The sequence below is a fragment of the Entamoeba invadens genome (assembly GCF_000330505.1).
Source record: "Entamoeba invadens IP1 unplaced genomic scaffold scaff_1105074726367, whole genome shotgun sequence".
NCBI lineage: Eukaryota > Evosea > Mastigamoebida > Endamoebidae > Entamoeba > Entamoeba invadens.
In genome coordinates this window covers 659,423-687,210 of record NW_004440445.1, presented here as the reverse complement: position 1 = coordinate 687,210, position 27,788 = coordinate 659,423, and the positions used below count along the sequence as shown (strand labels likewise).

The window sequence follows — 27,788 nt, the reverse complement described above, 5'->3', positions numbered from 1 at the left end:
AATCAACAATTTTACTATATTGTTATAATAAAATATATTATAAATGTAATAATTCAAAGTATTATCTTTTGATGACTATATTTTAGTTTATTTAAACTATATTTTTAATTATATAATATTTTACAAAATACAAAAATAGTGATATTTTGTAAAATGTTTATAAAATATTTTAGTTGTAAAAATAGTTAATTATTCAATAAATATATAGTATTTACTGATATTTTTTTGTCAAACTATACAAAATAATTTATTAAAAGCGAATTATTATATTAACAATTATAGTTGTTTTTACAATAAGATTTTTCTATTGTTCATTCTCATCAAGACAATCTAAATAAATAACAATCAAATATTTTGGACAAATAAAGTTATTTTTTCATTAGATTTATTGATCATAAAAACACGGGAACTTTATACCACATCAATAGTTATTGTATAATTACCAAAAACTATTTTTTCAAAGTTTGTTTCAACAATACAAATCCGCACTTTTGATAAAAATGTACCAACAAAAAAGGGAAGAGTTAACTTCTTTGTGAAAAGAGTACTTTTTAACGAACCCTACTACAAGAATAAAAAAAAAGAACAGAATGATACCAAAAACATTTTAATAATAGTTTTAGTGACACCATCACATTCAGAATAAAAGAAGAAAAAAAGTGGGATAATGAAGCCAAAAAAAATGTCTAGTAATTGCCTTAAAATAGTCTTGAATAAAGTATAGAGAAAACTTAACACAAACTTTGAAAGTATTTATTTATAATGTCAAAGGAGATACGAAAGGGAAGGTCATCTCTTTACGCTTCAAAGGAGCGTTCTGAGTTGGCGGACCTTCAACAGATAATAGTTTGTAGTATTACTATAATAATAATTGATTGAGACGACAGTCTTATTATGATCATTTTGATATCGATTAATATACTAAAGAGTCTAAAAAATAGGCGTTCACTGCTTTCATTAACTTCACATTAACAGAGAAACCCTTTGTAAACGATTTGTATGAGGATTTACAAGACTGCAGAATCTTCGGAAGGTTCATTCAAAATTTGACATACAAAGAGATTCAAATCCATCACAAAACCTTTCGACCAGGATTTCTAAAATCAATCAATTGACGCTATTCTGAAAATTTTAAAAGAAGATAACACAAAAATTACAACGTCTGCGGAAAATATACTTGACGGCGACACTAAATTGATTTTGTCGTTACTTTATCAACTTGTGGTACAATACCAACTGGGAGGTTTGTCTATTTTATTCCATTTTTATCAACACTTTTTACTCTTTCATGTACAAATTTGTCACTATTTAATAAATTTAATTACACACAATTTACTTCGATGTTTGAAAACAAGACAAATAAGCTTATATACAACAACACCAAAGAATTGTGTTATATTCGTTACATCTAAAATAATATATTGAGCGTGTTTTATTTCTTACATTTACTTATTAATGACAAATTACATCAATTTGAAAGAAATGATATCACATATAGTCTGTAACATCCCAATGGCCGACTTAACGAAGTGGGTGAAAATGAGAACGAATAGTACAGACGTTGATTTTGTACTTAAAAAGTCGTTGTGCGATGGTGTCGTTCTTGCGAAATTGATGAATTATTTACGACCAAATACCGTTGATGTATCAAAATTCACAGAAAAACACGTTCAGAACGTTAAATTGTGTTTGGATGCTGGGTATCAACTTCTGAACATCCCAAGACTTCTTGATGAAAATTACGTTGCGGACGACAAAGTCGACGATTTCTGCCTCTTTTTCTATTTGTCTTTTTGTGTCATGAAAGAGACTAAGCTTGATGATAACTTAGAAATAAAGCGTATTGCCGACGAGATAAAAAACAAGAGAATTTCAGCAAAAGTCTCTTTGAAGAAACGTGTGAAAAATGTCCTTCAAAGAATGCTGGACTGTGTAAAAAATGTGAAAGTTATTTGGCCCAATGACGACGACGAAACCAAGCCAAAAGAAGCTAAAGAAATGGACGGAATGTTAGAAGGGCTCGAGGATTTACTCAGTAATTTGGATGATATCGATATCTCATCAAGTGCACTTGAAAAGATGGAAACTTTAAGTGACAAAGATGACGACCCCACACTCACTAAATTGAAGAAGTTTGAAAAGGAGGTCTTGAAGCAAGAAGAAACTTTCAAAAAGTTGAATGTTGTTGTGAACAAAGAGAAAAGAAAGAGTCGGCAATTCTCACCATCGAAAAATATCGTGTCGTCAAAATCAAATATCGAAAACCCCAAAAATGTCATTCCAAGAAGAACTATTGAACGGCGGAAGTCTCAGATTTTCGACTTAAACGATATACAAAAACAGATGAGTGACGCAAAACACGTCCCACCTATTACTATCAACACAAAATCAATTTCCGATAGAATTAACACGTTTGAAAGATCGGGGTCAACTTCTCCAAAAGAAAACTCAGGAGAAAAAACACCAGTTTTGGCTACTAAAAGAAGAACTCCACGACTGCAGAGAGCAGAAAGTTCAATGAGTTTATCATTGGATATGACTACGGCAAAGGAAACAAATCCGTTATTTGTAAAACACGCTACGTTACCACTCAATATCGGAAAGAGTATAAAAAGCGAGGGAATTATTCGTATCAACGATAATCAAAATAAAGAGAAAAGTGACGTGGAAAATGAAAACAATAATCTCGTGAAACAATTAAAGGAAGAAATCACACAACTTAATGCTGAAAAGGAAAAGACTTTAAAGGAAAAAACAAGTGAATTGGAGAAAGTGACTCAACAACTGGAAGAAACAACAAAACAAAAGGAAGAAAATGATAAAAAAGTGGAAGAAATAATAAAGGAAAAGAAAGAAGTGGAAGAAAAAATGAAACAACTTGAAGCTGAAAAAGATAAAGTAACAACAGAACTTCAGACAACAACAAATGAGAAAATTGAATTGGAGAAAACAATTAAACAACAAAATGAAACAACAACTCAACTGCAAAATCAACTGAAAGACAAAGATGATATCATCGAAGAAACAATAAAACAGAAAGAAGAGGCCGAAAAGAAAGTTGAAACGATCGAAGCAACTCAACAAGGGAATGAAAAACAAATCAATGAAAAGTTGGAAGAAATCAAAAATGAAAAGAAAGAAACAGAAGAGAAATTAAAACTATTGGAAGTTGAAAAAGAAAAGATTGTAAATGAACTTGACACAAATAAACAAGAAGGAGAGAAGAAAATAGAAGACATGATAAACACAATCAAAACAGAAGAAGAAAAAAATAACAAATTAAATGAAGAATTGGATAATATAAAAGAAGAAAAAGATAAAATTACAAATGAGAAGAAAGAAATTGAAGAGAAATTTAAAAGGAAAACAGATGATTTGGAAAAACAAATAAAAGAAAAAGAAGACAAATTAAATGCAACAACAGAAAAGATTGAAGAGATTGAGAAAGAAAAGAAAGAGAAGATTGAACAACTTGAAGAACAAATTGCAAAATCAACACTGACAACACAAAAACTCGAAAATGAAAAAGAAAAAATAACAGAAGAACTTGATTCAACAAAAGAAGAAAATAAAAAGATCGTTGAACAGCTCAAATTAACAATAAATGAAAAAGTTGATTTGGAGAAAACAATTGAAAATCAAAAAGAAACAACAAAACAACTGCAAAATGAACTGAAAGACAAAAATGACAATCTGGAGAAAGTGAATCAACAACTTGAAGAGACAACAAAACAAAAAGAAGAAGTTGAAAAGAAAATCAAACAACAAGAAGAACAACTCAACAATACAAAACAAGAGAAAGATGAATTAGAAAACAAATTCAAAGACAAAGACGACATAATTGAAACAACTAAAAAACAAAAAGAAGAAGTTGAACAGAAATTGGAAATGAATATAGCAGCTCAAAAAGAGAAAGAAAAAGAAATCAATGAAATTTTGGAAAAGATGACAAATGAAAAAGAGAAAATTGTAAATGAATTGAAAGAAAATGAAGAAAAAGTCACACATCTCGAAGTCGAAAAAGATAAGATAACAACAGAACTCAAGACAACAAAGAAACGTGTTGATGAAATAACAGACGAATTGAATACAAAAAGAAAAGAAAACGAGAAACAGAAAGAAGAATTTGAATTAAAAACAAAACAACTGAATGAACAACTTAATAACATTGAGAGTGATGCAAAGACAAAACAAGAAACTATAAATCAACTCAATGAAAAATTAACAAACACTGAACAACAGAAAGAAGAAATTGACAAACAGAAAACAGAAATAGAAGAGAAACTTAAGACAATGAACGAAGAAAATAAGAAGATTGCAAATGAACTTGTCACAGCCAAACAAGAGGCAAATAAACAAAAAGAAGAAGCAGAGAAGAAAGTAGAAGATATGATGAACATTGTCAAAACAGAACAAGAGAAAAATAACAAATTAAATGAAGAATTGGATAATATAAAAAATGAAAAAAACAAAATAACTAATCAACTCAAAACTACAGAAAAAGAGAAAGACAAAATTGAAAGTGAATTGAATACACAAAAGGAAAAAACAACACAACAAGAGAAAATAATCAACGAAAAAGAAGATGAATTAATAATTGCAATGAAAAGGATTGAAGAAAGTGAGAAAGAAAAGAAAGAGAAGATTGAACAACTTGAAGAAGAAAATGGCATGATACAAAAAGAACTTGACACAACGAAGAAATTCAATGAAGAAATAACAAACAAAATGAAAGAAAAAGAAAATAAGTTGAATGAAACAGCAAAACAACTTGAAGATACAAATAACAAATTTAACACTGTAAAAGAACAACTTGAAAATAACAACAAAACACTCTTGGATGAATTGGCAAAGACAAAAGAAGAGAATGAAAACATCACTCAAAAACTTCAAACAACAACAAATGAGAAAATCGATTTGGAGAAAACAATTGAAAATCAAAAAGAAACAACAAAACAACTGCAAAATGAACTGAAAGACAAAAATGACATAATTGAAACAACTAAAAAACAAAAAGAAGAAGCTGAACAAAAAGAAAAAACAACTTCAATTCAACTTTCAGAAGAACAAAGTAAAGCAAAAGAATTGACCGAAAAATTAGAAACAATTAAAAAAGAAAATCAATTTATAAAAAAACAAAGAATTCAACTTGAATTGCAAAATCATGAAAATGAACAACGAATTCAAATTTTAAATGAAGAAAAAGAGAAAGGCACAAAAGAATTACAAACACAAACAGAAAAGAACACAACACTCGAAAACACACTAAAAGAAAAAGAAATTCAAATAGATGACATCACAAAACAACTTGAAAATGCTAACACCGACAAATCAAATTTGAATGAGAAAAAAATAAAAATAGAGAATCGGATGGCTAAAATTGTTGATGAAAAACAAAATTTTGAAAATGAAAATAATGAATTAAAAATGAATATAACAAACACGTTATCTGAATTGGAAAAACTTAAAAATGAAAAGAATGAAGTCGTCGAAAATACAAATAAACAAATAAAAACATTGGAAGAAGTACTCACAAAACAACAAGATGACGCGAATAAACAACTTAACGATAAAAATAAAGAAAATGATACATTAAAAACTGTTATACTCACTGAACAAAAGAAGTCTAAACAATTTGAGGATCAATTATTAAAAATTAGTAACGAAAAGAATGAGTTGGAGAATGAAAAAAAACAAATAGAAAATAAATTGGCAGACGCAGAAGCACGTTTTGAAAATGTTGTAAAGGAAAAAGAAGAAATGAATAACAAAATAAATGAAGTCAATTTCGCATTCGAAAAAATGAAAGAAGATAAAATTGTATTGGAAAATGAATTAAATTTTGCGAAAGATAAGGCTCATAAAATTGCAAAAGAACTTGTGGCAACAAAGGAAGAGAATACAAAACAAATAGACGATATCAGAAAACAAAAAGAAACAATCAACGAAAATTTGAAACAAATGGACAATCAATTGAAACGAATTCAATTTGAAAAGGAACAAATTGAAAACGACAAAAAGCTAAATGAAGACGCGTTTGATAAAGAGGCGAAAAGATTTGATGAAACTCGAAAGGAATTTGAAAAAACAAAATCAGAAAAAATAGCATTGGAAGAAACACTGGAAAATCAAAAAACTAAAACCACAAATTTACAAAATGAATTGAAAGACAAAGAAAGTCAATTGGAGAATATAAATAAACAACTCGAAGAAACAAATACATTAAACAAAGAAGCTAATAAACAAATAGAAGATATGATGAACACAATCAAAACGGAAGAAGAGAAAAATAACAAATTAAATGAAGAATTAAATAATATAAAAGAAGAAAAAGATAAAATTACAAATCAAATTAAAACTACAGAAGAAGAGAAAGAATATATAACTCAAAAGTTGAATTCACAAAAACAAGAAAATGAAAAAATACAACAAGAACTCAATACAACAAAAGACGAAAAAGATAAAATTGAAAATAAAATGAAGAAGAAAACAGATGAATTGGATATGGCGACTAAAAAGATTGAAGAGATTGAAAAGGAAGCACAAGAAAAAATAGAACAATTAAATGAACAAATTGTAAAATCAACACTGACAACACAAACACTCGAAAATGAAAAAGAAAAAATAACAGAAGAACTTAATGATATCAAAAAAGAAAAAGAAAACGTGGACCAACAAGTTCATAATACAACAGAAAAGATAAAGGAAATAGAAAACGAATTGAAAGAAGAAAAAGAAAAAGTTGAGATTGCAAACAAAGAAACAGAAAATATTAAAAACGAAAATATACAACTCATAGAAAAATTGGAAAAAGAAGTGAAAACAAACAAAGAAAAAGAAGAAAGAATAAACGATGAATTGGCCAAAACTAGAAGCGAAAAAGGTCAAATTGAAAAAGAAAATCAAACAATAAAAACCGAGTTGGAAAAGACAAAAGAAGAAAATGAAAAGATCGTTGAACAGCTCAAATTAACAACAAATGAAAAAGTGGAGTTGGAAAAAACAATAAATCAACAACTTGAAGAGGCAACAAAACAAAAAGAAGAAATTGAACAGAAGATCAAAGAAGTTGTCGCAACTCAACAAGAAAAGGAAATACAACTGAATGAAAAGTTGGAAAAGATGAAAAATGAAAAGAAAACAGCAGAAGAGGATTTGAAAGGAGAACTCACAAAAACGACACAAACAAACAAAGTTCTTGAAAAAGAAAAAGAAGAAATTACAAAAGAACTTAACAAGACAAAAGAAGAAAAATTGAAATTAGACGACGAAATGAATACAAAAAGAAAAGAAGTTGAAGAACAAAAAGAAGAAAATAATAAGTTAAAGAACGAAATTAAAATAAAAGATGAACAATTTGAAATGATTGAAAGTGATGCAAAGACAAAACAAGAAACTATAAATCAACTCAATGAAAAATTAACGAATATCAATGAACAGAAAGATAAAATTAACAAACAGAAGACAGAAATAGAAGAGAAACTTAAGACAATGAACGAAGAAAATAAGAAGATTGCAAATGAACTTGTCACAGCCAAACAAGAAGGAGAGAAGAAAATAAAAGATATTACATCACAAAAGAATAGCTTAGAAGAAAAAGTTAACACAACACAAACAGATCTTACAAATGAAAGGAATAATTCCAAACAACTTTTGGAAAAAGTATCTGAATTAAATACACAACTTGGTAAATTAGAAAATGACAACAAACAAAACGAATTTGAATTGAAAAAAGCAACAAAACAAATCGAAGAATTGCAACAAGAAAAGACTGAATGTGACAAGAAAACAAAAGACTTGGAAGAACAATTAAAGAATGAACAACTAAGTGGAAATCAGTTGAAAGACGAGTTATCAAAAACAATCATGGAAAAAGAAAAAATCGAAGCTGACAAAATAACAACGGAGAGTACATTGGAACAAATGCGACAACAAATTGTAGCAATTAATGAGGATAAAGAAAAGAATTTGAAATCAATTGAAGAACAAGAAGATACTATTAGAACGATTACAACGAAATTGAAAGAAACTTGCGATACAAATGATAACTTAAATAAACAACTTGATGAATTGAAAACTCAGAAGGCTTCTGTGGAGAACACAATAAAAGAATTAGAAACTAATGTCATAAGCAAACTGAAAGATGAAAACACTCAATTGTGTTGTGATGTATCAAACTTAAAACGTGAAAAAGACCAAATTGAAGATGATTTAAGAACAAAAAGTAACGAACTTATGAGTGTTGAAAAGTTACGACATGAGACGCAAATTCGAGAAGACACTTTGATTGCAGAACTTCAAAAAACAAAAGAAGAAAAGAAAATGTCCGAAGAAAAACTTGAAATTTTAGATGCGGAAATAAAGAGGAAAGAAAGTGAATTAGTTGAAAGGTTAAATGAATTGGAAACAAATAAAAAGTTACAAGAAGAAAGTGAAAAGAAGTCGAAGAGAATGGAGGACGATATTAAATCCGAACAAGAAAAGTCGAACAAACTGAAAGAGAATTTAACAATAATGGAAAAAGAAAAAGAAGTTCTGAGGGGTCAACTCATTGAAAAGGAATCCCAATATATTCAAACAACAAAACAAATTGAAAATTTGGAAAAGGAAGTTGCGAAAGAACATCAAAATGAAAAACTTTTGATAGACCAATTGAAAGAGACAAAAAATGAAAAGGATAAAATTGTTGAGCAAATAAAAACCATTGAATTTGATAAAAATACTTTCAAAAAGGAACTTGTGAAGACCAAGGAAGATTGTAATAAAATTGAACAACAACTGGATTCAAAAAGAAAGGAAAATGAAGAACAAAGAGAAGAAAATAATAAGTTGAAAAACGAAATTAAAATAAAAGATGAACAATTTGCTATGATTGAAAATGATGCAAAGACAAAACAAGAAACTATAAATCAACTTAGTGAAAAATTAACAAACACTGAACAACAGAAAGAAGAAATTGACAAACAGAAAACAGAAATAGAAGAGAAACTTAAGACAATGAGTGAAGAAAATAAGAATATTGTATATGAACTTGACACAACAAAAGAAGAATTTAAAAAACAAAAGAAAGAAGCAGAAAAGAAAGAAGAAAGTATGATGAACATTGTCAAAACAGAACAAGAGAAAAATAACAAATTAAATGAAGAATTGAAAAAGAGTCAAAATGATAAAGACAAAGTTGCTAATCAACTCAAAACTACAGAAGAAGAGAAAAATAAAATTGAAAGTGAATTGAAAAAGAAAGACGATGAATTAAATGTGGCGACTAAAAAGATTGGAAAAATTGAGAAAGAAAAGAAAGAAGCACACGAGAAAATAGAACAACTCGAAGAAGAGAAAGAAAAGATAACCAAAAAACTTGACAGTGTAGAAAAAGAGAAAGAAAAGATCACTGAAAAACTCAAATTAACAACAAATGAGAAAGTTGATTTGGAAAAAACAATTGAAAATCAAAATAAAACAACAACTCAATTACAAAACAATTTGGAGAAAGTGAATCAACAACTTGAAGAGACAACAAAACAAAAGGAAGAAAATGATAAAAAAGTGGAAGAAATTATAGCAACTCAACAACAAAAGGAAAAACAAATGAATGAAAAATTGGAAAAGATGACAAATGAAAAAGAGAAAATGCAAAATAACATCAAAAACATGGAAGAACAACTGACAAAAACAAATGATGAGAAAATGAAAGTAGAAGGCGAATTAAACACACAAAAAGAAAAGACAGCACAACAAGAGAAACTTATTGAAGAAAAAGAAGGCGAGTTGAAAAAGGCAACTCAAAAGATTGAAGAAAATGAGAAAATCAAGAAAGAATTTGAAGAGAAAATCAAAACAATTGAAGAAGAGAAAGACAAAATACAACAAGAACTTGAGAATACAAAAGAAGAAAAAGACAAAGTTGCAAATCAATTGAAAACAACAAACGAAGAAAAAGAAAATATCAATGAACAACTTAACAAAACAAAAGAAGCGAAAGATAAAATTGAACACGAATTGAAAGAACAAAAAGAAAAGTTTAGTGCTGAATGTGATTGTATGAAAACAACAATAGCCGAACTTGAAGAGGAGTTACAGAAAGAACAACAACAACACAACGATAACAACACAAAGAACAAAGAGGAAATTGACAAAATGCAACAACAAATTGATCATGAAAAAGCAAACAATGAAACACTCAACAAACAAAACGCAAAATATGAAGAGATTGCAAAATTGAATGCAGACGAGATGAAAGAACACAAAGAAAAAATCATCACACTCAACACCAAAATAGCTGAAAATGAGAAACAAATTGATCAATATCAACACAACGAACAAATCAACAAAAACAAAATAGATCAATTGAACACAATTAACAACAAACTGAAAAATGAACTCGATGAACAAATCAAACTTACTAATACAAAGGAAGATGAACTCAACAATGAAATAAACAAACTACAATTAAAACTCAACGATTTGGAAAAAACAAGTACATTAGAAAAGGAACAACTCATTAAATCAAATGAAGATGAAAAGAAAAACAATGCAATTCAAGTCGAAGAACTTATAAAAGAAAATAACACACTCAAATCAACCATCGACGCTGATGACACTAAACTTAAAACACAAGAAGAAATAATAATAAAAGAGAAAGTTGAAAATGATGAGTTGAGGAAACAAATTGATGAAAACACCAAAAATGCAAGTGAAGAGTCAAAACGTTTTCAATTGGTAATAGAAGACCGAGTTGGTGAAATAACAAAATTTCAAAATGAAGTGATTGCATTGAAACAAGAAAATGAAACAGTTGAACGTTCTCAACAAAAATCTCAAGACGAGTTGAATGAGAAATTAAGAAATGTAACTCAACAACTTGGAGACACTGAAAACCAAAAAAGAGAAATTGAAGACAAAAATCAAACACTCCAATTTGATTTGATGAAAGAGAAAGAGATTTCAAAACAACTCCAAAATGACAATGAGAAAGTCAAAGGTGAAATTGACAAATTACTAAATGAGAAAACCAAAGTCGAAGAGCAAATTAAGACAATGAGTGAAGAAAACAAAAAGATTGCAAATGAAATTGTTGCGACTAAACAAGAAGTTGAAAAGAAAGAAGAAAGTATGATGAACACAATCAAAACAGAACAAGAGAAAACAAAGAAACTAAATGAAGAGTTGGAAAAATGTCAAAACGAAAAAGACAAAGTTGCTCATCAACTCATAACTACAGAAGATGAGAAAGACAAAATTGAAAAAGAAATGGCTTTGCAGAAAGAAAATACAACACAACAAGAGATGGCACTAAAAACAAAAGAAGACGAATTCAAAATTGCGACTAAAAAGATTGAAGAAATTGAGAAAGAAAAGAAAGAAGCACATGAGATAATTGAAAACATCAAATTGTTAAAGAATAATTTGGAAGAGAAAGTAAATACATTACAAACTGATCTTACAAAACTTCAAGATGAAAAAGAACAAATTGAAAATAACAAGAAAACATTGTCAGACGAGTTGGAAAAGACAAAAGAAGAAAATAAAAAGATCGTTGAACAGCTCAAATTAACAACAAATGAGAAAGTTGAGTTGGAAAAAACAATTGAAAATCAAAATAAGACAACATTACAACTGCAAAATGAACTGAAAGACAAAAATGACATAATTGAAACAACTAAAAAACAAAAAGAAGAAGCTGAACAGAAATTGGAAACAGTTATTGCAACTCAAAAAGACAAAGAAAAAGAAATCAATGAAAAATTGGAAAACGCAAAGAACGAGAATGATGAACTGAAAACCACTTTCAATTCACAAGAACAGAAACTGAAAGAAGCAGAAACAACACAAAATGAAATGCAAAGTAATATCAAAACATGGAAGAACAACTGACAAAAACAAATGATGAAAAAATGAAAGTAGAATGTGAATTGAAAAATGCCAAAGAAGTTGAAATTGAATTAAAAAGAGAGATTGACACACAAAAGGAAAACAACAAGAAACTTGAAAGTTTAACAACTGAACAAATTGAAAATTTGAAGAAATCAAAAGAACAAATGGAAAACGATTATCGAGTTATGGAAGACACACTGAAAGCTAAAAATATACAACTTCAAGATTATGATAAATCGCAAAAGGAGCTCCAAACACAATACAACGGACTGAAGTCCAAAATTGAAGGTGTTACTTCCGAACTTGATACAACAAAAGAAGAGAAAATGAAATTAGAAGAACAATTTGCAAATTCTAAATTATCAGAGAAAAAACTGTGTGACGATTTGGAAGCTCAAAAAGTGCTCAACAACACACTTGAGAATGATACTAATGAAAAAGAGAAACGTATCACCGAATTAACAAAGCAACTTGAAGAAGTGACTCGGCAAAAAGTATCTTTTGAATCACAAAACAAAGAGCTGCAAACACGACTCTATACCGAAAAAGAAATAACACAGAAATTGGATGATGAAAACGAAAGTTTAAAGAGTGCAAAAGAAGTGACAGAAAAGGAAAAGAATGAATTGATGACACAAACACAAAAATTGGAAAATGAAACTCAAAGACAGAAAGAACAAATTGAATTGTTGCAAAGAGAGCAAGTGGATGGTGAAAATAAGAAGAATGAAATTGAAGCGATTTTGGCATTAACAAACAATCAGTTGGAAAACAATGAAAAGGCACAAAAGGATCTTCAGAATGAAATTGTCAAACTTAAAGAAATTATTCATGTGTTGGAATCCGATCTTACTCAGACAAAAGACGACAAATCAAAAATTGAAGAACAACTTAATTTGGTCAAAATTGAAAGAGACAAAACGAGTGGAGAATTGTCAAATGAGAAAGAAACGAATGGTAAATTGATGAATGAACTTTACTCGTTGAAAGCAAAGAATGAAAAGCAAGAGACAGAAATTCAAGAACTCAACACTCAACTTAACACCCTTCAAAAAGAAAATGAAGAAATGAAGAAATTGAAAGAACAAGTTGAAATCGAAAAGAAAAAAGTTGAAGACACTTTAAGAGAAACTGAGTCGCAATTAAAACACACCGAAGACGAACAAAGAGAGTTGCAACGCCAATTTGATAACTTAAAAATGGAAAAGAACAATTTAAATGAGGAACAAACGAACACTAAAGAAGAAAGTGATAAAGCAAAAGAACAGTTGAAACAATCACAATCAGAAAATGAAAAACTTGTACAAACCATGGAAAAAATAAAGACCTCAGAAACCAAGTTAACAGAAGACTTGAAAAACCTTTGTGAACAGAACAAAAACATTGAAAACAAGAATCAAGATTTGGTGTGCCAACTCAAAGCAGCAACAGAAAAAGTTGAAGAGATGAATAAAAAAGAGTTGGTAAATAATACTAAAATAGACGAGTTGGTAGAAGAGAACAAAAACTTGACAAAACAAAAAGAAAGTCTTGAAGAGAACATCAAAAAACTTGAGAAAGATAACCACACACAATTCGACAAAATTACTGATTTGAATAAATTGAACGAACAAATTGAAAATGAAAAGAAGGCGATTGAAGGGACTTTGGTTGTTAAGAATACACAAATTAAAAATATTGAAAAGGAAAAGAAAGAACTTTTGCAGAAGAATGAAACTATTTGTTCACAACTGGATAAGACACAACAAGAGAAAATAAAAAATGAGGAAGAACTTAAAAGAGTACAAAAAAACAAAGAGAAGGTTGAGAGCGATTTGTTGGGTGAAAGAGATAACACAACAAACTTAAATGAAGAGTTGGACAAGACAAAAAGAGAGAAGGAAAATGTAAAAAATGAACTCAAAGCAATGAAAGAAGAAAGAGATGGCATTGAACATAAAATGGATGAAGTGATGGCTAAAAATGAAATAACAAATTCACAACTTTTGGAAGAACAAAACAAAAATTCTGAATTGACGAAAACACTGGAGGAAACACAAAACGCGATGAGAGAAAAAGAGAAGAGGAGTAACGAGGAAATTGCAAAGAAGAATGAAAACAACGAACAATTGCAAAAGGAGTGTAACTTATTGAATGAAAAAGTTGTGGTAATGAATCAAAACAATGAAATGATAATGAAAGAAAAGAAGGATGTAGAAAACACACTTGAAAATGTTGAGAAAGATAAAAGTGAATTAGAAAGACAATTGGAAGAAATTAAAAGTATAAACGAAGGGTTTGTTAAGAACATCCAAAACTTGGAACAAACAAATACAAATGTGAACGATGAGTTGGAAAAAACTAAAAACGAGACCAACGAATTTGCAGAAGAATTGTCGAAGGCAAATGCAGAATTAATTCAAACAAAAGAAGAACTGAACAAAACAAAACATGAAATTGGCGAGATGAAAGAATTGGTGGAAAAAAGTGAACAGAATAATCGAAGTGTCATATCGGGTCTCAACAAAAAGACTGAAACACTTGAAAATGAGTTGAAAGAAAAGAAAGAAGAAATTGTTGTTTGTACAAAGGATATTCAAGAAAAGGAAAAACATTTGAAAGAACTTAAAGAGAAATTAGAAGAAGATGAGAAAGCAAAGAAAGAGAGAGACGAAAGAATAATTAAAATAGAAGAAGAGAACAAAAATAAGAATGATGAAATTGAGAAGATGACAAATGAATTGAACAGTGTCAATCAAGAAAAGGAAAATATAACAAAAGAACTGAACAAAACAAAAGATGAAATAGTCAAAATTGAACGAAAACTCGAAACTACAGAAGAAGAGAAAGAAAATGTAACTCAATTGTTAAATACACAAAAACAAGAAAACGAAAAAATTGCAGGAAAACTCAAAAATACAGAAGGAGAGATTGTTCAACTTAAAAGTGAATTGAATACACAAAAGGAAAAATCAAACAAACAAGAGAAAATAATCAAAGAACGCGAAGATGAATTAAATGTTTCAACTCAGAGGATTGAAGAAATTGAGAAAGAAAAGAAAGAAGCAGAAGATAAATCCAAACAATACGAAGAAGAGAAAGAAAAGATAACCAAAAAACATGACAGTGTAGAAAAAGAGAAAGAAAATGTTACTCAACAATACAAGGCAGCATTAAATGAAAAAATTGAGTTGGAAAAAACAATTGAAAATCAAAATAAAACAACAACTCAATTACAAAACAATTTGGAGAAAGTGAATCAACAACTTTACAATACAAAAGAAGAGAAAGATGAAATAGAAAATGAATTGAAAGAACAAAAAGAAAAAGTTGAGATTGCAAACAAAGAAACAGAAAATATTAAAAATGAAAATGTACAACTCATAGAAAAATTGGAAAAAGAGGAAAAAACAAACAAAGAAAAAGAAGACGATCTGAAAAAGGCAACAGAAATGATACAAGAAATGGAAGAGAAAATGAAAAATATGAAATTAACAGAAAGTGAATTAACAGAAAAGGGAAATGCATTTATACAACTCAACAAACAAAATCAAGAAAATGTAAATAAAGCGAAATCACTTGAAAGTGATGTTATAAATGAACGAGAAAATGTTAAACAAATGGAAAATGAATTGAAACGATTGAATGAATTATATGGTCCACTCCTCCAAGAAAAGAACGAAAAGGATAAACAAATTGAATTTGGTAACAAAGAGAGAATTGAATTACAGAGCTCAATTGAGAATATAAAAACAGAATTACTACAAACAAGAGAGAAGAATGAACAATTTGAAACGCAACTTGAAACTAATATAATTGAAATGGAAGGGATGTCAAAACAACTTTGTGACGCTCAAAAAATAAAAAGTGAATCTGAACAATATGCAAATGAATTAAAAACACAATTGGTAAAAAGAAATGACGAATTCAAAGAACTTTTAGAAAACTTGGAAAAAACAAATAGCGAGAAAGACCAAACAAAGAAACTATTGGATGACACTAATACAGAAAAAGATAAAATAAAAATCGTATTAAAAGAAAAAGAAGAAAATTTGAAAGGTACATTACAACAACTGGAAAAGATTGAAAAACAAAACTGCACATACAAAGAGAAAAATAAACAACTTGAAGAAGAAATACAAACTGAAATAGAAAAAAACAAGACAATTAATGATGAACTGATCAAAACGAGAAGTGAAAATAGTCGAATTGAGAATGAAAATCAAATAATAAAAACTGGATTAAAACAAATAAAAGAAGAGAAAGACACGATACAAAAAGAACTTGACACAAAGATAAAACTCAAAGAAGAAATAGAAAATCAAATGAAAGAAAAAGAAAACGAGTTGAATGAAACTGCAAAACAACTTGAAGATACAAATAACAAATTCAACACTGTAAAAGAACAACTTGAAAATAACAACAAAACATTGTCAGACGAGTTGGAAAAGACAAAAGAAAGGAATGAAAACATCACTCAAAAACTCAAGACAACAACAAATGAGAAAGTTGATTTGGAGAAAACAATTGAAAATCAAAATGAAGAGACTGAAAAGAGAATAGAGACAATTGTAGCAGCTCAACAAGAAAAAGAAAAAGAAATGAATGAAAATTTGGAAAGGATGACAAACAAAAATAATGAACTAGAAATAGCATTAAAAGGAAATGAAGATAAAGCCAAACAACTCGAAGCCGAAAAAGATAAAATAACAAAAGAACTTAACGCAACAAAGAAAGAGAAAAATAAATTTGAAAATGAAATTAAAATAAAAGATGAACAAATTAAAATGATTGAAAGTGATGCAAAGACAAAACAAGAAACTATAAATCAACTCAATGGTAAATTAACGAATATCAATGAACAGAAAGATAAAATTAACAAACAGAAAACAGAAATAGAAGAGCAAATCAAAACACTGAATGAAGAAAACAAGAAGATTGCAAATGAACTTGACACAACAAAAGAAGAGGTTAATAAACAAAAAGAAGAAGGAGAGAAGAAAGTAGAAGATATGATGAACACAGTTAAAACAGAAGAAGAGAAAAATAACAAATTAAATGAAGAATTGGATAATATCAAAGAAGAAAAAGAAAAAGTTGTTAATCAACTCAAAACTACAGAAGAAGAAAAAGTTAAAATTGAAAGTGAATTGAAAAAGAAAGACGATGAATTAAATGTGGCGACTAAAAAGATTGGAAAAATTGAGAAAGAAGCAGAAGATAAATCCAAACAACTCGAAGAAGAGAAAGAAAAGATAACCAAAAAACTTGACAGTGTAGAAAAGGAGAAAGAAAAGATCATTGAAAAACTCAAATTAACAATAAATGAGAAAGTTGAGTTGGAAAAAACAATTGAAAATCAAAATAAAACAACAAAACAATTGCAAAATGAACTGAAAGACAAAAATGACAATCTGGAGAAAGTGAATCAACAACTTGAAGAGACAACAAAACAAAAAGAAGAAGTTGAAAAGAAAATCAAACAACAAGAAGAACAACTCAACAATACAAAACAAGAGAAAGATGAATTAGAAAACAAATTCAAAGACAAAGACGACATAATTGAAACAACTAAAAAACAAAAAGAAGAAGTTGAACAGAAATTGGAAATGAATATAGCAGCTCAAAAAGAGAAAGAAAAAGAAATCAATGAAATTTTGGAAAACGCAAAGAACGAGAATGATGAACTGAAAACCACTTTCAATTCACAAGAACAGAAACTGAAAGAAGCAGAAACAACACAAAATGAAATGCAAAGTAATATCAAAAACATGGAAGAACAACTGACAAAAACAAATGATGAAAAAATGAAAGTAGAATGTGAATTAAACACACAAAAAGAAAAGACAGCACAACAAGAGAAACTTATTGAAGAAAAAGAAGGCGAGTTGAAAAAGGCAACTCAAAAGATTGAAGAAAGTGACAAAGAGAAGAAAGAATTTGAAGAGAAAATCAAACAACTGAATCAACAACTTTACAATACAAAAGAAGAGAAAGACGAAAGATTTATTCAAATGGAACAAGAAAGCAAAAGAAAGACTGAAGAAATTGAGAAGATGACAAATAAACTTAAAATAACAAACGAAGAAAAGAAAACGATACAACAAGAATTTAACACTTCAAAAGAACACATCGATGAATTAACAAAAGAAAATGATGAACAAAAAGAAGAGAATTTGAAGTTGAAGAACGAAATCAAAATAAAAGATTGTGAATTGGACAAAACGATGAATCAAATTAATGAAATGATCAACCAAAACAACACAATGGAAAAGAAAATCAAAACACTCGAAGAGGAAGTCCAGAATGAAACGAACAATTCAAACAAAATGAAAGAGAAGTTCATTAAGATGATCAATGAAAAAGACCGACTTACAATGTACGTCACTCAAAAAGATGACCAACTTCAAGAAGCTTCAGTGAAGCTCAAAACAATTCAAAATCAATTTGAGAATTTGAACGCCGAAATAGAACAAAGAAAGAGTGACAACACCTTTCTCAACAACGAGTTAGAAAAGACAAAAGAAGAGAAATTGAAACTTCAAAATGAAATGACAACGCATGAGGAGGTAGTAAATCAATTAGAAAAAGAAGTGAAAGAGAAGGAACGTGAACTTGAAACGACAATTAAACAATTTGATGCGATTAAAAAACGAATGGACGAAGTAAATGATCAAAAGACGTTACTTGAAATGGATTTATCTCAAGAGAAAGACAAATCAAAGCATCTCTATGATGACTTGACAAAAGTTTTCGATGAAAAAAGTGTTTTAGAATTGAAGATGGAAACAAATACAAAAGAAATTGAACACTTAAGAACAACACAAAAAGAATTAGAAAACATTATAGAAACAAATAAAATCAAACAACTCACAAGTGCAAGACGTATCGAGTTTTTACAACACACAATGCAAATGGTCTATGTGTCTTACCATGAAATTCAACACAGAAACCAAGGGCTTTTGTTGGAAATTAAAACAATGGTTGAATGCAATGCACTCTTCAAACAGAGATCAGAGGAGGGAATGAGAAATATCAAACGTGAGACTGCGATCCTCAGTGCGAAGTACGATAATGCGCGTGCTGAAATTGCTGCACTGAAAAGTGAATATGGACTCAAATAACAAGGCGAATATGTAACACTATGTTAATTTATTATATTTTATTATATTTTATTATATTTTATTAATTAACGTAAAATCATATTAAAAACAATGTATTTTGTATTAATCATTTTTCTTCTTGTTTTGTGCTTTTTAAAGTCTCTGCGATCGACTTCTCACCTTTGGCTAATTGAATGAGTTCATTTTCACACCCAGACTTCTTCACTAAGTTGTGGAAAATAGACTCCTTGATGTTGTATAAGTCGAGAGGCGTTCCCATTTCAACTAATTTGCCACTATCGAATACCATGACTCGATTGGAATCCATAATGGTATGAAGTCTATGAGCAATAGTTAGTACTGTACAATCAACAAAGTTCTTTCGGACCATTTCTTGTATCAATATGTCTGTCTGTATGTCTATTGATGCTGTAGCTTCGTCCATTATTAAGATCTTTGCTCCTCTTAATAACGCACGCGCGATGCAAATCATCTGTCTTTCGCCTAAAGAAAAGTTCTCACCATTTTCAGTGACGAGATAGTCGAGTGGTTTGTCAATGTTCACCAACTTTAACACACGAGTAATTTCATCCTCAGTTTTGGTGTTTTCTGGATCCATATTATCACGAATGGTACCGCTGAACATCGTGGCTTCTTGCGGTAATATACAAACACGCTTCCGTAGTGTGTGAAGAGGTACCTCCGATACATCGACATTGTCGATAACAATACTCCCCTCAAGCGCTTCATTAATTCTAAATATCCCAGCCATCAATGTCGATTTACCACTCCCCGTACGCCCCACAACCCCAATTTTTTCTTTGGGTTGGATACGAGCGGAAACAGCCTGTAACACTGGTGGTAAAGTGTCTCGATATCTGAACCCATAATTGCGAAACTCGATTGATCCATTGGATGGCCAATTTGGTTTAATTTCTTGATAACGAAGTGTTTTGGATTTGGGCTCTTCCTCTGATATGTCTTTTAGTGTCAAAAGTCGCTCGACAGACTGCATTGTGATGTCGACTTGTAATATGTTTTGAGAAAATCGAGAGACGAGCGTACCTAAAAGTGCCACGTTCATTAACGCGACACCAGCAGCACCCGTTTGGATGTCATTTTGAATTTTTAAGACGACGATCACTATAAGAGTGCACATTGATACAAAGATCCCAAGCCAGTCGAGGCGTTGGGAGTACCACGAAATTGCCATTTGTAAAGTGTAATACGCCAATGTGTTGTTTTTCAACTTCTTGTTAATCGACTGAATGAACGTGTCTTGTGCTTTATAGTTTCTTACAGTAGTCAAACCACTTAAGGTCTGGTCAAAGTGAATGAATATAGGGGATCGAGATATGCCTTCTATTCTTTGCATCTCAATTGAAGAGCGCACAAAGTACGTGTGAAATATTAAGAACACAATAATCGAGAATACAACGACAATGACGAGATAGTAAGAACAGACACAAATGACTATAAAACAAGAGAGAATCTCACACCCCTGTCCAATAAACATTTCATATTGGACCGGCAAATTGAAGTCGACAAATCGCAAGTCGCGCGAAAAGTAATTCAAAAGTCTCCCAAGCGGTGTAACATCAAAATAAGACAACGACGTCCTCATCAAATTTCTCACCATCTTCCAGTGGAGAACTTTGGAAGACACCAAACCAAATATTGAAATTGAAATCATCGAGAAATAAGTCGCGACAATGCCAGCACCAATAGATATCGAGTTCAAATAAAACCAAATAACCTCTCCTTGTGGAAGAGTAGTGTTAATTGTGTTCGTCCATTGTATCAAAAAGATGAAATAACACAGTCTGAACCCACACCGAATGAGCGACGTTAAAAAGACAAACGTGAAGAGTACAAATCCACCAGACACAAAGTACTCTAAATACGTTTTAAAGGAAACTCCACCTATTTCGCGCTTCTCTTCTTCAGTTTGTGTGGCTGAAACGTCTTGTGGCTTTGTTATAATACTTTTCTTCTTGCACGTTTCTTTGTTTTTGGTGACACTCTTAACAACTTCGGCTTCAGCTAAATCGCTGTTTCTTAATTCATCAATCGATCCATTAAACACCATTTTCTTGTTGTTAATGACTATAATCCTGTCAGCTTTATCAATAAAATACGTCTGATTTGTCACTATTATTCGTGTCTTATGGTCTAAGTAATCTTCTATACCTTTTTCAAATATGTAACTCCCAACCTCAAAGTCAACTGCACTGAGAGGGTCATCCAAAAGTACGACATCTCCGGAGTTGTAGAAAAGTCTGGCAAGAGACACTCTTTGCCGCTGACCTCCAGATAAGTTAGCTCCTCTTTCTGAAATCTCATATAAATCGCCTCCTTGCAAAATTTCTAAGTCGTGTTTTAAACAAGCGCAGTCGCACGCCTTCTCAAACTTCTGTTTGTCGTATTGTTTAGTGAAGCATATGTTTTCTCGAATGGTTGTGTTCATCAGCCAAGCCGTTTGACTTGCATAAGTCACTTGTCCTCGTGTTTGTGACTTTCCACTTGTTTTATCGAGTTCTCCAAGTAAAGACAATAAAAATGAAGTCTTTCCGGACCCAACACTTCCTAACACACAGACTAATTCCCCTTTTTCTATTTCTAATTTGTCACAACTAAACGCCGTTTGACCATCTGGAAAGTGATACTCGACATTGTCAAAATCTACTGCAACTGTATTAATAAAAGACGAATTCTCGTCACTGGGGTGGAGCTCTGGCATCATGAAATACTTCTGAAGTCGTTTGATTGCTATTTTAAAGGTCAAAACAGCTGCGACGAAATAGCCGAAATTCATGAATGGGTATCGAATGCAATTAAAGTAACAAATCAACGAAAAGACTTCGCTCACGTCCAAAGTCTTCTTTGTTATAATGAAAGACAGAAACAACGCAAAAGCAAGAAACGGAGAGAGTTCCAGCATTAAAGTGACTACAGAGGATCGTCCACATAATGTCCCAAAGATCGAAAGCAACTCGCTTCTTCGCAATGCCACGAGTTTCTTTTCCATTGCATTCTCCCATGCATTGTACTTCACAAATTTGACGTTTTTGAGGATTTCACTGAAGAAGCCCAGACGCTTGTCTATTCGCCTTTGACTCTTATTATAGAAGTACCCAATCACTTGACTTGAAAGTAAATTGGCGAATACAAAGAGAAGACAGAGGATGATGGGGATGAAGGCCCAAAGGCGGACATACCCAAATAGAATTGCACATAACACGAGAAACAAGACGGGAGCTACCGAACCGGAAAGTACTTGTGGGAGTTGTTCCACAAATAACATCGAGTCGTTGGACATTAAGTTGACTAATCTTCCCGTGTCTTCGATGTCTAATACGTTCAACCGCAAGGCTTTGTAATAGATCATCGAGATGATCGAATTGCGAAGACGGAGAGATAACACAAAAATCCACTTGACTGACAATTGAGCACCAAATGAAGTGAGTATTTGAATGATAGTGATACCTAAGAGAAAGAGAATTCCTACATAGATTTCGAAGGTGGTGCTTTGGACCCACTTGATAAGAAATTGAATGACAAGTGGGATCAATAAAGTACCTAACTGAGATATTAACAAAAACAAATAACAGAAGAGAAACGACTTCCATTCAACTCGAATTAAAGAACGAAAGAGGGAAGGGTTTGTGGGGTGTTTTGTTGTTTCTGTTTTCCACGATGATATCATTTGAGTGAACGACTTCTCGACGTCGAGAGTGGAAGGAAGCATACCTAAATCAGAGACTTCTAAACTCCCTTTCCGACCCTTTTGAATGTATTGAGGAGCACGTTGCATAAATAGAATGTCCCAGAAGTGTGGGTGTTCTTTGTATATCGGCTCGTCTTCTGTTGCCTTGTAACTCTCGTCGACATCAATCACTTGCATTTCACTTAACGTGTCGTATAGATTATATTCTTTGTTGTTGTTCATTATTCTTCTGTCGTGAAGTGCCAATGCAGTGTTTTTATTCGACGATTTGGTGTCATGAAGCGAGACGTCTAATTAACAATTTAAATATTCTGCTCTTATGTCGGGAAATTGGGGCCTCGATACGTGTTTGTCAGAGTAATAGAAGTGGCCGTGGTGGGACACTCAACAGAAATGTGCAACAACAAAACCAGTGAAAGTCACCCAATTGTGTAACGCTCGTTCTTTTGACCTCTATGCAGTTTGTTGGAAAAAAATAGTATATGTCATAGTTGATTATTAATTTATTATTAATTAATTGGATAATTAAATAATAGTAAAATAATTAATTATAATTTTATTTATTATAGAAATGGTTTATTTACTATTTTACTAGTTTATACAAACAAATTTTTAAGTATTTATTCAAAACTAAAATTTACCTCTGGCATCTTCTTTTTAGGCACTTTATGAGAAGTAACCTAAATACTATATAGTTAGTTAACAATTTACCTAGTTTTTGAACTGAACTATAGTTAGCTAACGAACTATATTCTAACTAACCGAACTATAATAATAAAATAGATTTATTATAATTTAAAAAATATTTTAAAAATATAACAAATTTATAAAAGAATATTATAGAATTAACTAAAATATATAATAATGTAAAATAGTTAATTAATTAATATATTTATAAATAATAAATATTATAATTTATAAAATGTAAATTTAAATAAAAACAAAAATTTATGTTTTTATATATTTATTAATAAATTTACTAAAATTTATAGTATATTTTAAAAAACCATATTATTATAATGAAAAAACTATAATCAATAAATTTGTTGATTATGTATTTTAAATTATATATAAACTAATATGACATATTATTGATAACTTTTGCAAATTTCCAAGAACCATCATATAGGTTATAACGGTTGTGTTAAAGTGCATTATCTAAGCAACAATTTAACCTAGTGCGTCTATCGGGCTAGAGAAGTTTGTTGTTATTGTAATATCGAGTTTTTACTATTTAAATACCACTGATTATTATATTATACATTTAACTATTTTTATACTATTAATTAATAAGGGTTTTTAAAAACCATTTTCACTTTTTTATAGAAGATATACTATACAAAAAGAACTATAAATTAGTTTGAGTTATTCACTATTTATAGTTCATTACTGATGTTAAGTTATTTGTTTTGTTTTGTACTGACAGAAGAAAAGACATTTTTGGATCAACTGTAACACAGCAAATTAAAATGGATAAAGACGAGAAGGATCATGAAAAGCTGTACAAAAGTAACACAATGTACCCTTCTGATTTTTTGAACAAAAGTCGGTTCTCAAGCGTAGAGAATTATCGCAAACGACAAATGAACTCCATTAAATTAAAGAAGAAGAAAATTGAAATTATTCGTTCATTCATTCTTTGGCTTCGAAAGTCGTATATCACTGGTGTAGTTATAGTTGTTGATATTATAATGAACTTGTCACTGTGTTTTTTGAACGTTGTAGATAGTTATTTGGACACTCCATCTCATTTGTACGTGTTACTTTATATTGAATTTGGAGTGAATGTGTATCTCTTACTCTCTTGGTTCTACGAATTTGTTGTGAATTTACACGTCCGAAGATTCATGCTTCCCATTTCATTATTAATTTTAACGATTACATTCATCCCATTGATATACTTTGTGGTGACAAAAACAACGATATTTGAACATTGGAAAGGTCACACGCACATCCATTCACTCTGTTTTCTCAGAATCATATATGTCGACTGTTTATTTTCCGAGGCATTAATGTACTTCTGGATAGGAGAGAACAAAAAGAAGTTTTTAATTACTGAGACCATTATCACAACTTTTGTCACAACCTTTTCTGTGTTGTTCCTTTCAGCTTCTATATTTAGAATTCTTGAAGGGTTTAAAGTCGAGTCGAAATTTCATCGATTCCACAACTGTTTTTACTTTGTGGTTGTTACTGTTGTAACAGTGGGGTTTGGGGATATGTATCCTGATTCAGACTTGGGCAGGATCTTCTGTTGTTTGTATATCCTTGCGTTCTTTCTTTACTTCCCAATGCGATTATCAAAGATCATTAACGCCTTGAAAATGAAGGACCAAGACAAATTGAGTAACTGCAAGAATCATGTGTTGTATACTGGAAGTGGTGATATGTTGCATTCTTTTGTGCCTAAAATAAAAAGAGATTTGGTAGTGTTGCTACCCAACGTGCAGGATAACATCATGTCAAAAAGAAAGTACAACAGATTCACTTATAAAGGTGATGCACAAAATGAATTTGATGTTACTCAAACGTCTACTGAATATGCAAGTGCAATAATACTGACTTCCGACAAGAACGAAGAGCTGACGTTTATACGATTTAAAACGTTGTTACAAAACTCAACATGTCAGATATATGTGTTATTAAATACAATGGACTTATTCAATTTGTTTGTGGAACACAATGCAGTCTGTTTATGTAAAGAACAGTTCAGACTCTTACTTGCATGTGAGTTACTTTGTCCACACTCCTTTGACGTTTTACGATCACTCTTCTCGATCAAAACAAGAAGTCCAGAGACTAATGTGCTGAGAAATTTAGAAGTCCCAAACTCTTTCGTTGGGATGTCATACAATCAAATCAGTCTTGAGTTGGTCGAACACTTCAATTGTATATTAGTTGGTGTCGAACATGACAATGAAGTTGAGTACTGTTCTCCAACAAAAATACTCCAACGTGGTGATATACTCTTTGTTATATCAGACGAGAAAACATATCATCATATCAAAGAACAAAAAAATGGGAAAATGGTCGACATATTATCTGATACACAAACACCTATTTTACAACCAAAAATTGTGCATAACAAGAAAAAGAAGCTTTCAACTGTTCTAGTGGAAAATTTTAAAGGAAAGAAACATAAATTAATAATCGGATATCATCGAGGGGTCTCTTCCATTTTGTCGACATTTAGAGAAAAAAGTGGTGTGCCGATAGTCATATGTATTCACGGCTTGAAAGAGGTGTCTGCAGACTGGAGGGATTTATCGCTTATTGATAACTTGTACATTGTACAAGGTAATTTACATGAGATATCATTCTACACGAGAGTGCGTGTCTTTGCAGCAACTGGCATTTGTATCTTTTGCTCCGACAAAAATGGGAAAGATGACACTAACGTTGTTGTCATCTATACAATACTTAACGGACTTCTTAAACAAGAAAAAGAAGTCAAAAAGAGTCGTGGTGAAAGGGTGAAGGACATTCGAATAATTTGTGAAATTGACAAAATAGAGAACGAGCGATTTATCAAAGAAAGTGGGACGCCATACAGTGACAAATACATTGCGGAAGTTATTTGTAATCTAGTGGAGTACAAACACAACGAAGTGGTGTGGAGGGATTTTTCTTCTTTTAAGAGTAGCATTGTAATCAAAAGCATTCGAATGAAAAAGGAAGTCTCTGGTACACTCTTTGGACTTTTATTTGAATTTTTACTTGAGAATGAAATTAAGTGCATTGGTGTATTGAAAAGATTGAACGAAAGGTATCATATACTAACACAAGCAGACTATTTACTCAATGAAGATGATGTCGTGTTCTGTATTGTTAGGAAAAGCGATGAAAAGTTCTTTGGAGAAAGGGTTTTATTGTTTAACTCATATGTCGTGCAAAGTAGTAGTAGTAATAGAGACGACTTTGATAATATTGTGTTCAGAGAGAGTGAACACAATAGTGCTTTTTCTGTTGTTATAAACAGAAGTAAAGTATTTCAAAAAGATGAAAAAAATTGTTTTGATCAAGTAGAGCTTGAGACAAGACTCTAATGTTATATTTCTTTATTTCTGTTAATTAAAACAGTGATTTTACGTGTTGTTTGGAACAAACAAATGTTTCATACATTTGTTATTAACAATGAAGTTTGAAATGTTCTTTTTATTTTGGTTATAACAATTTATTTAGTTTTACAAAATTAAAATAACAACGTTTTTTCCAAAAATAATTAGTAGAAATGTTGTTATTTATTTGTTGTAATCTCAACTATCATTATTGTTATTATATTATAATATTATAATATATTATTATTCAAGTAATAACATTTGAATGTTCATAAAATTAATTATTATTAAATCTAGTTCATTTAAGTAAAAATTCAAATTAAATAAAATATTTTTTTGTGTGAAACATTAAATTATTTTTTAATAAAACAACTAATACTAGAGTTAATAATTAAAATATTAAAAATTGGTTAAATAATGTAATTTGGAAGAAATAAAAATATTATTAAAAATTAAACAAAAAGCAAAAAAATATATATATAAAAATATAATAATTTAAATAGTTAATTTTTACTAATGTTTATTATTGTTCAATAAAGTTATGTTTTTGTTGATTTTTAAAGGTGTTGTAAAAAAATAATTGTGTTTTTAAAAAACAAATATTAACGATATTTAATAAAAAATACAATCAAACAAAAAAAACTATCAATCAATAACTTTTAAATTATTAATAAATAATAAAAAATGATAACATAATCAAACCCCACCACATTTTTTTCCACAAGTTAAAGATAATACTTCCTAATACTAATGGTTCCATTCATTTTCAACTATAAAAAAACAATACAATTGAATTAAAAATAGAAAACAATTTATTGGGAAAGATAAAAAAAATTTGTTGTATTGATTTGTTTTTAATAATTGGAAAAAATATGAAGTGGTACAAATGGGATTAAACACAAGAAAGATACGACTAAAATTCGGCAAATAATTAACACAAGTGGCTATGAGAAGAAAAAGAAAATGGTAAAGAACAAAAGAATTATTTGCAAGAAGAATTCGTTTCTCTGATTTAAAACTGAATAATTCATTTTTCTATACAACTTG

The 27,788-nt window shown here is 30.1% G+C and overlaps 4 protein-coding genes across 4 annotated transcripts; 3 read left to right on the top strand and 1 right to left on the bottom strand.

Moving 5' to 3' along the window:
• Positions 1 to 1,482: 1,482 nt before the first annotated feature.
• On the top strand, positions 1,483 to 11,874 carry EIN_155680 (hypothetical protein; the record flags this gene model as incomplete). The annotated part of the gene is made up of 1 exon (XM_004258174.1): positions 1,483 to 11,874. The coding sequence occupies one exon, from the start codon at positions 1,483 to 1,485 to the stop codon at positions 11,872 to 11,874; it is 10,392 nt and encodes a 3,463-aa protein (XP_004258222.1).
• Positions 11,875 to 12,038: 164 nt separating this feature from the next.
• Positions 12,039 to 18,977, top strand: EIN_155670 (hypothetical protein; the record flags this gene model as incomplete). Its single annotated transcript, XM_004258173.1, has 1 exon — positions 12,039 to 18,977. The coding sequence occupies one exon, from the start codon at positions 12,039 to 12,041 to the stop codon at positions 18,975 to 18,977; it is 6,939 nt and encodes a 2,312-aa protein (XP_004258221.1).
• A 106-nt stretch (positions 18,978 to 19,083) lies between these two features.
• Positions 19,084 to 22,905, bottom strand: EIN_155660 (multidrug resistance-associated protein, putative; the record flags this gene model as incomplete). Its single annotated transcript, XM_004258172.1, has 1 exon — positions 19,084 to 22,905. The coding sequence occupies one exon, from the start codon at positions 22,903 to 22,905 to the stop codon at positions 19,084 to 19,086; it is 3,822 nt and encodes a 1,273-aa protein (XP_004258220.1).
• Positions 22,906 to 24,152: 1,247 nt separating this feature from the next.
• EIN_155650 (hypothetical protein) lies at positions 24,153 to 26,729 on the top strand (the record flags this gene model as incomplete). The annotated part of the gene is made up of 1 exon (XM_004258171.1): positions 24,153 to 26,729. The coding sequence occupies one exon, from the start codon at positions 24,153 to 24,155 to the stop codon at positions 26,727 to 26,729; it is 2,577 nt and encodes an 858-aa protein (XP_004258219.1).
• Between the last annotated feature and the right edge of the window lie 1,059 nt (positions 26,730 to 27,788).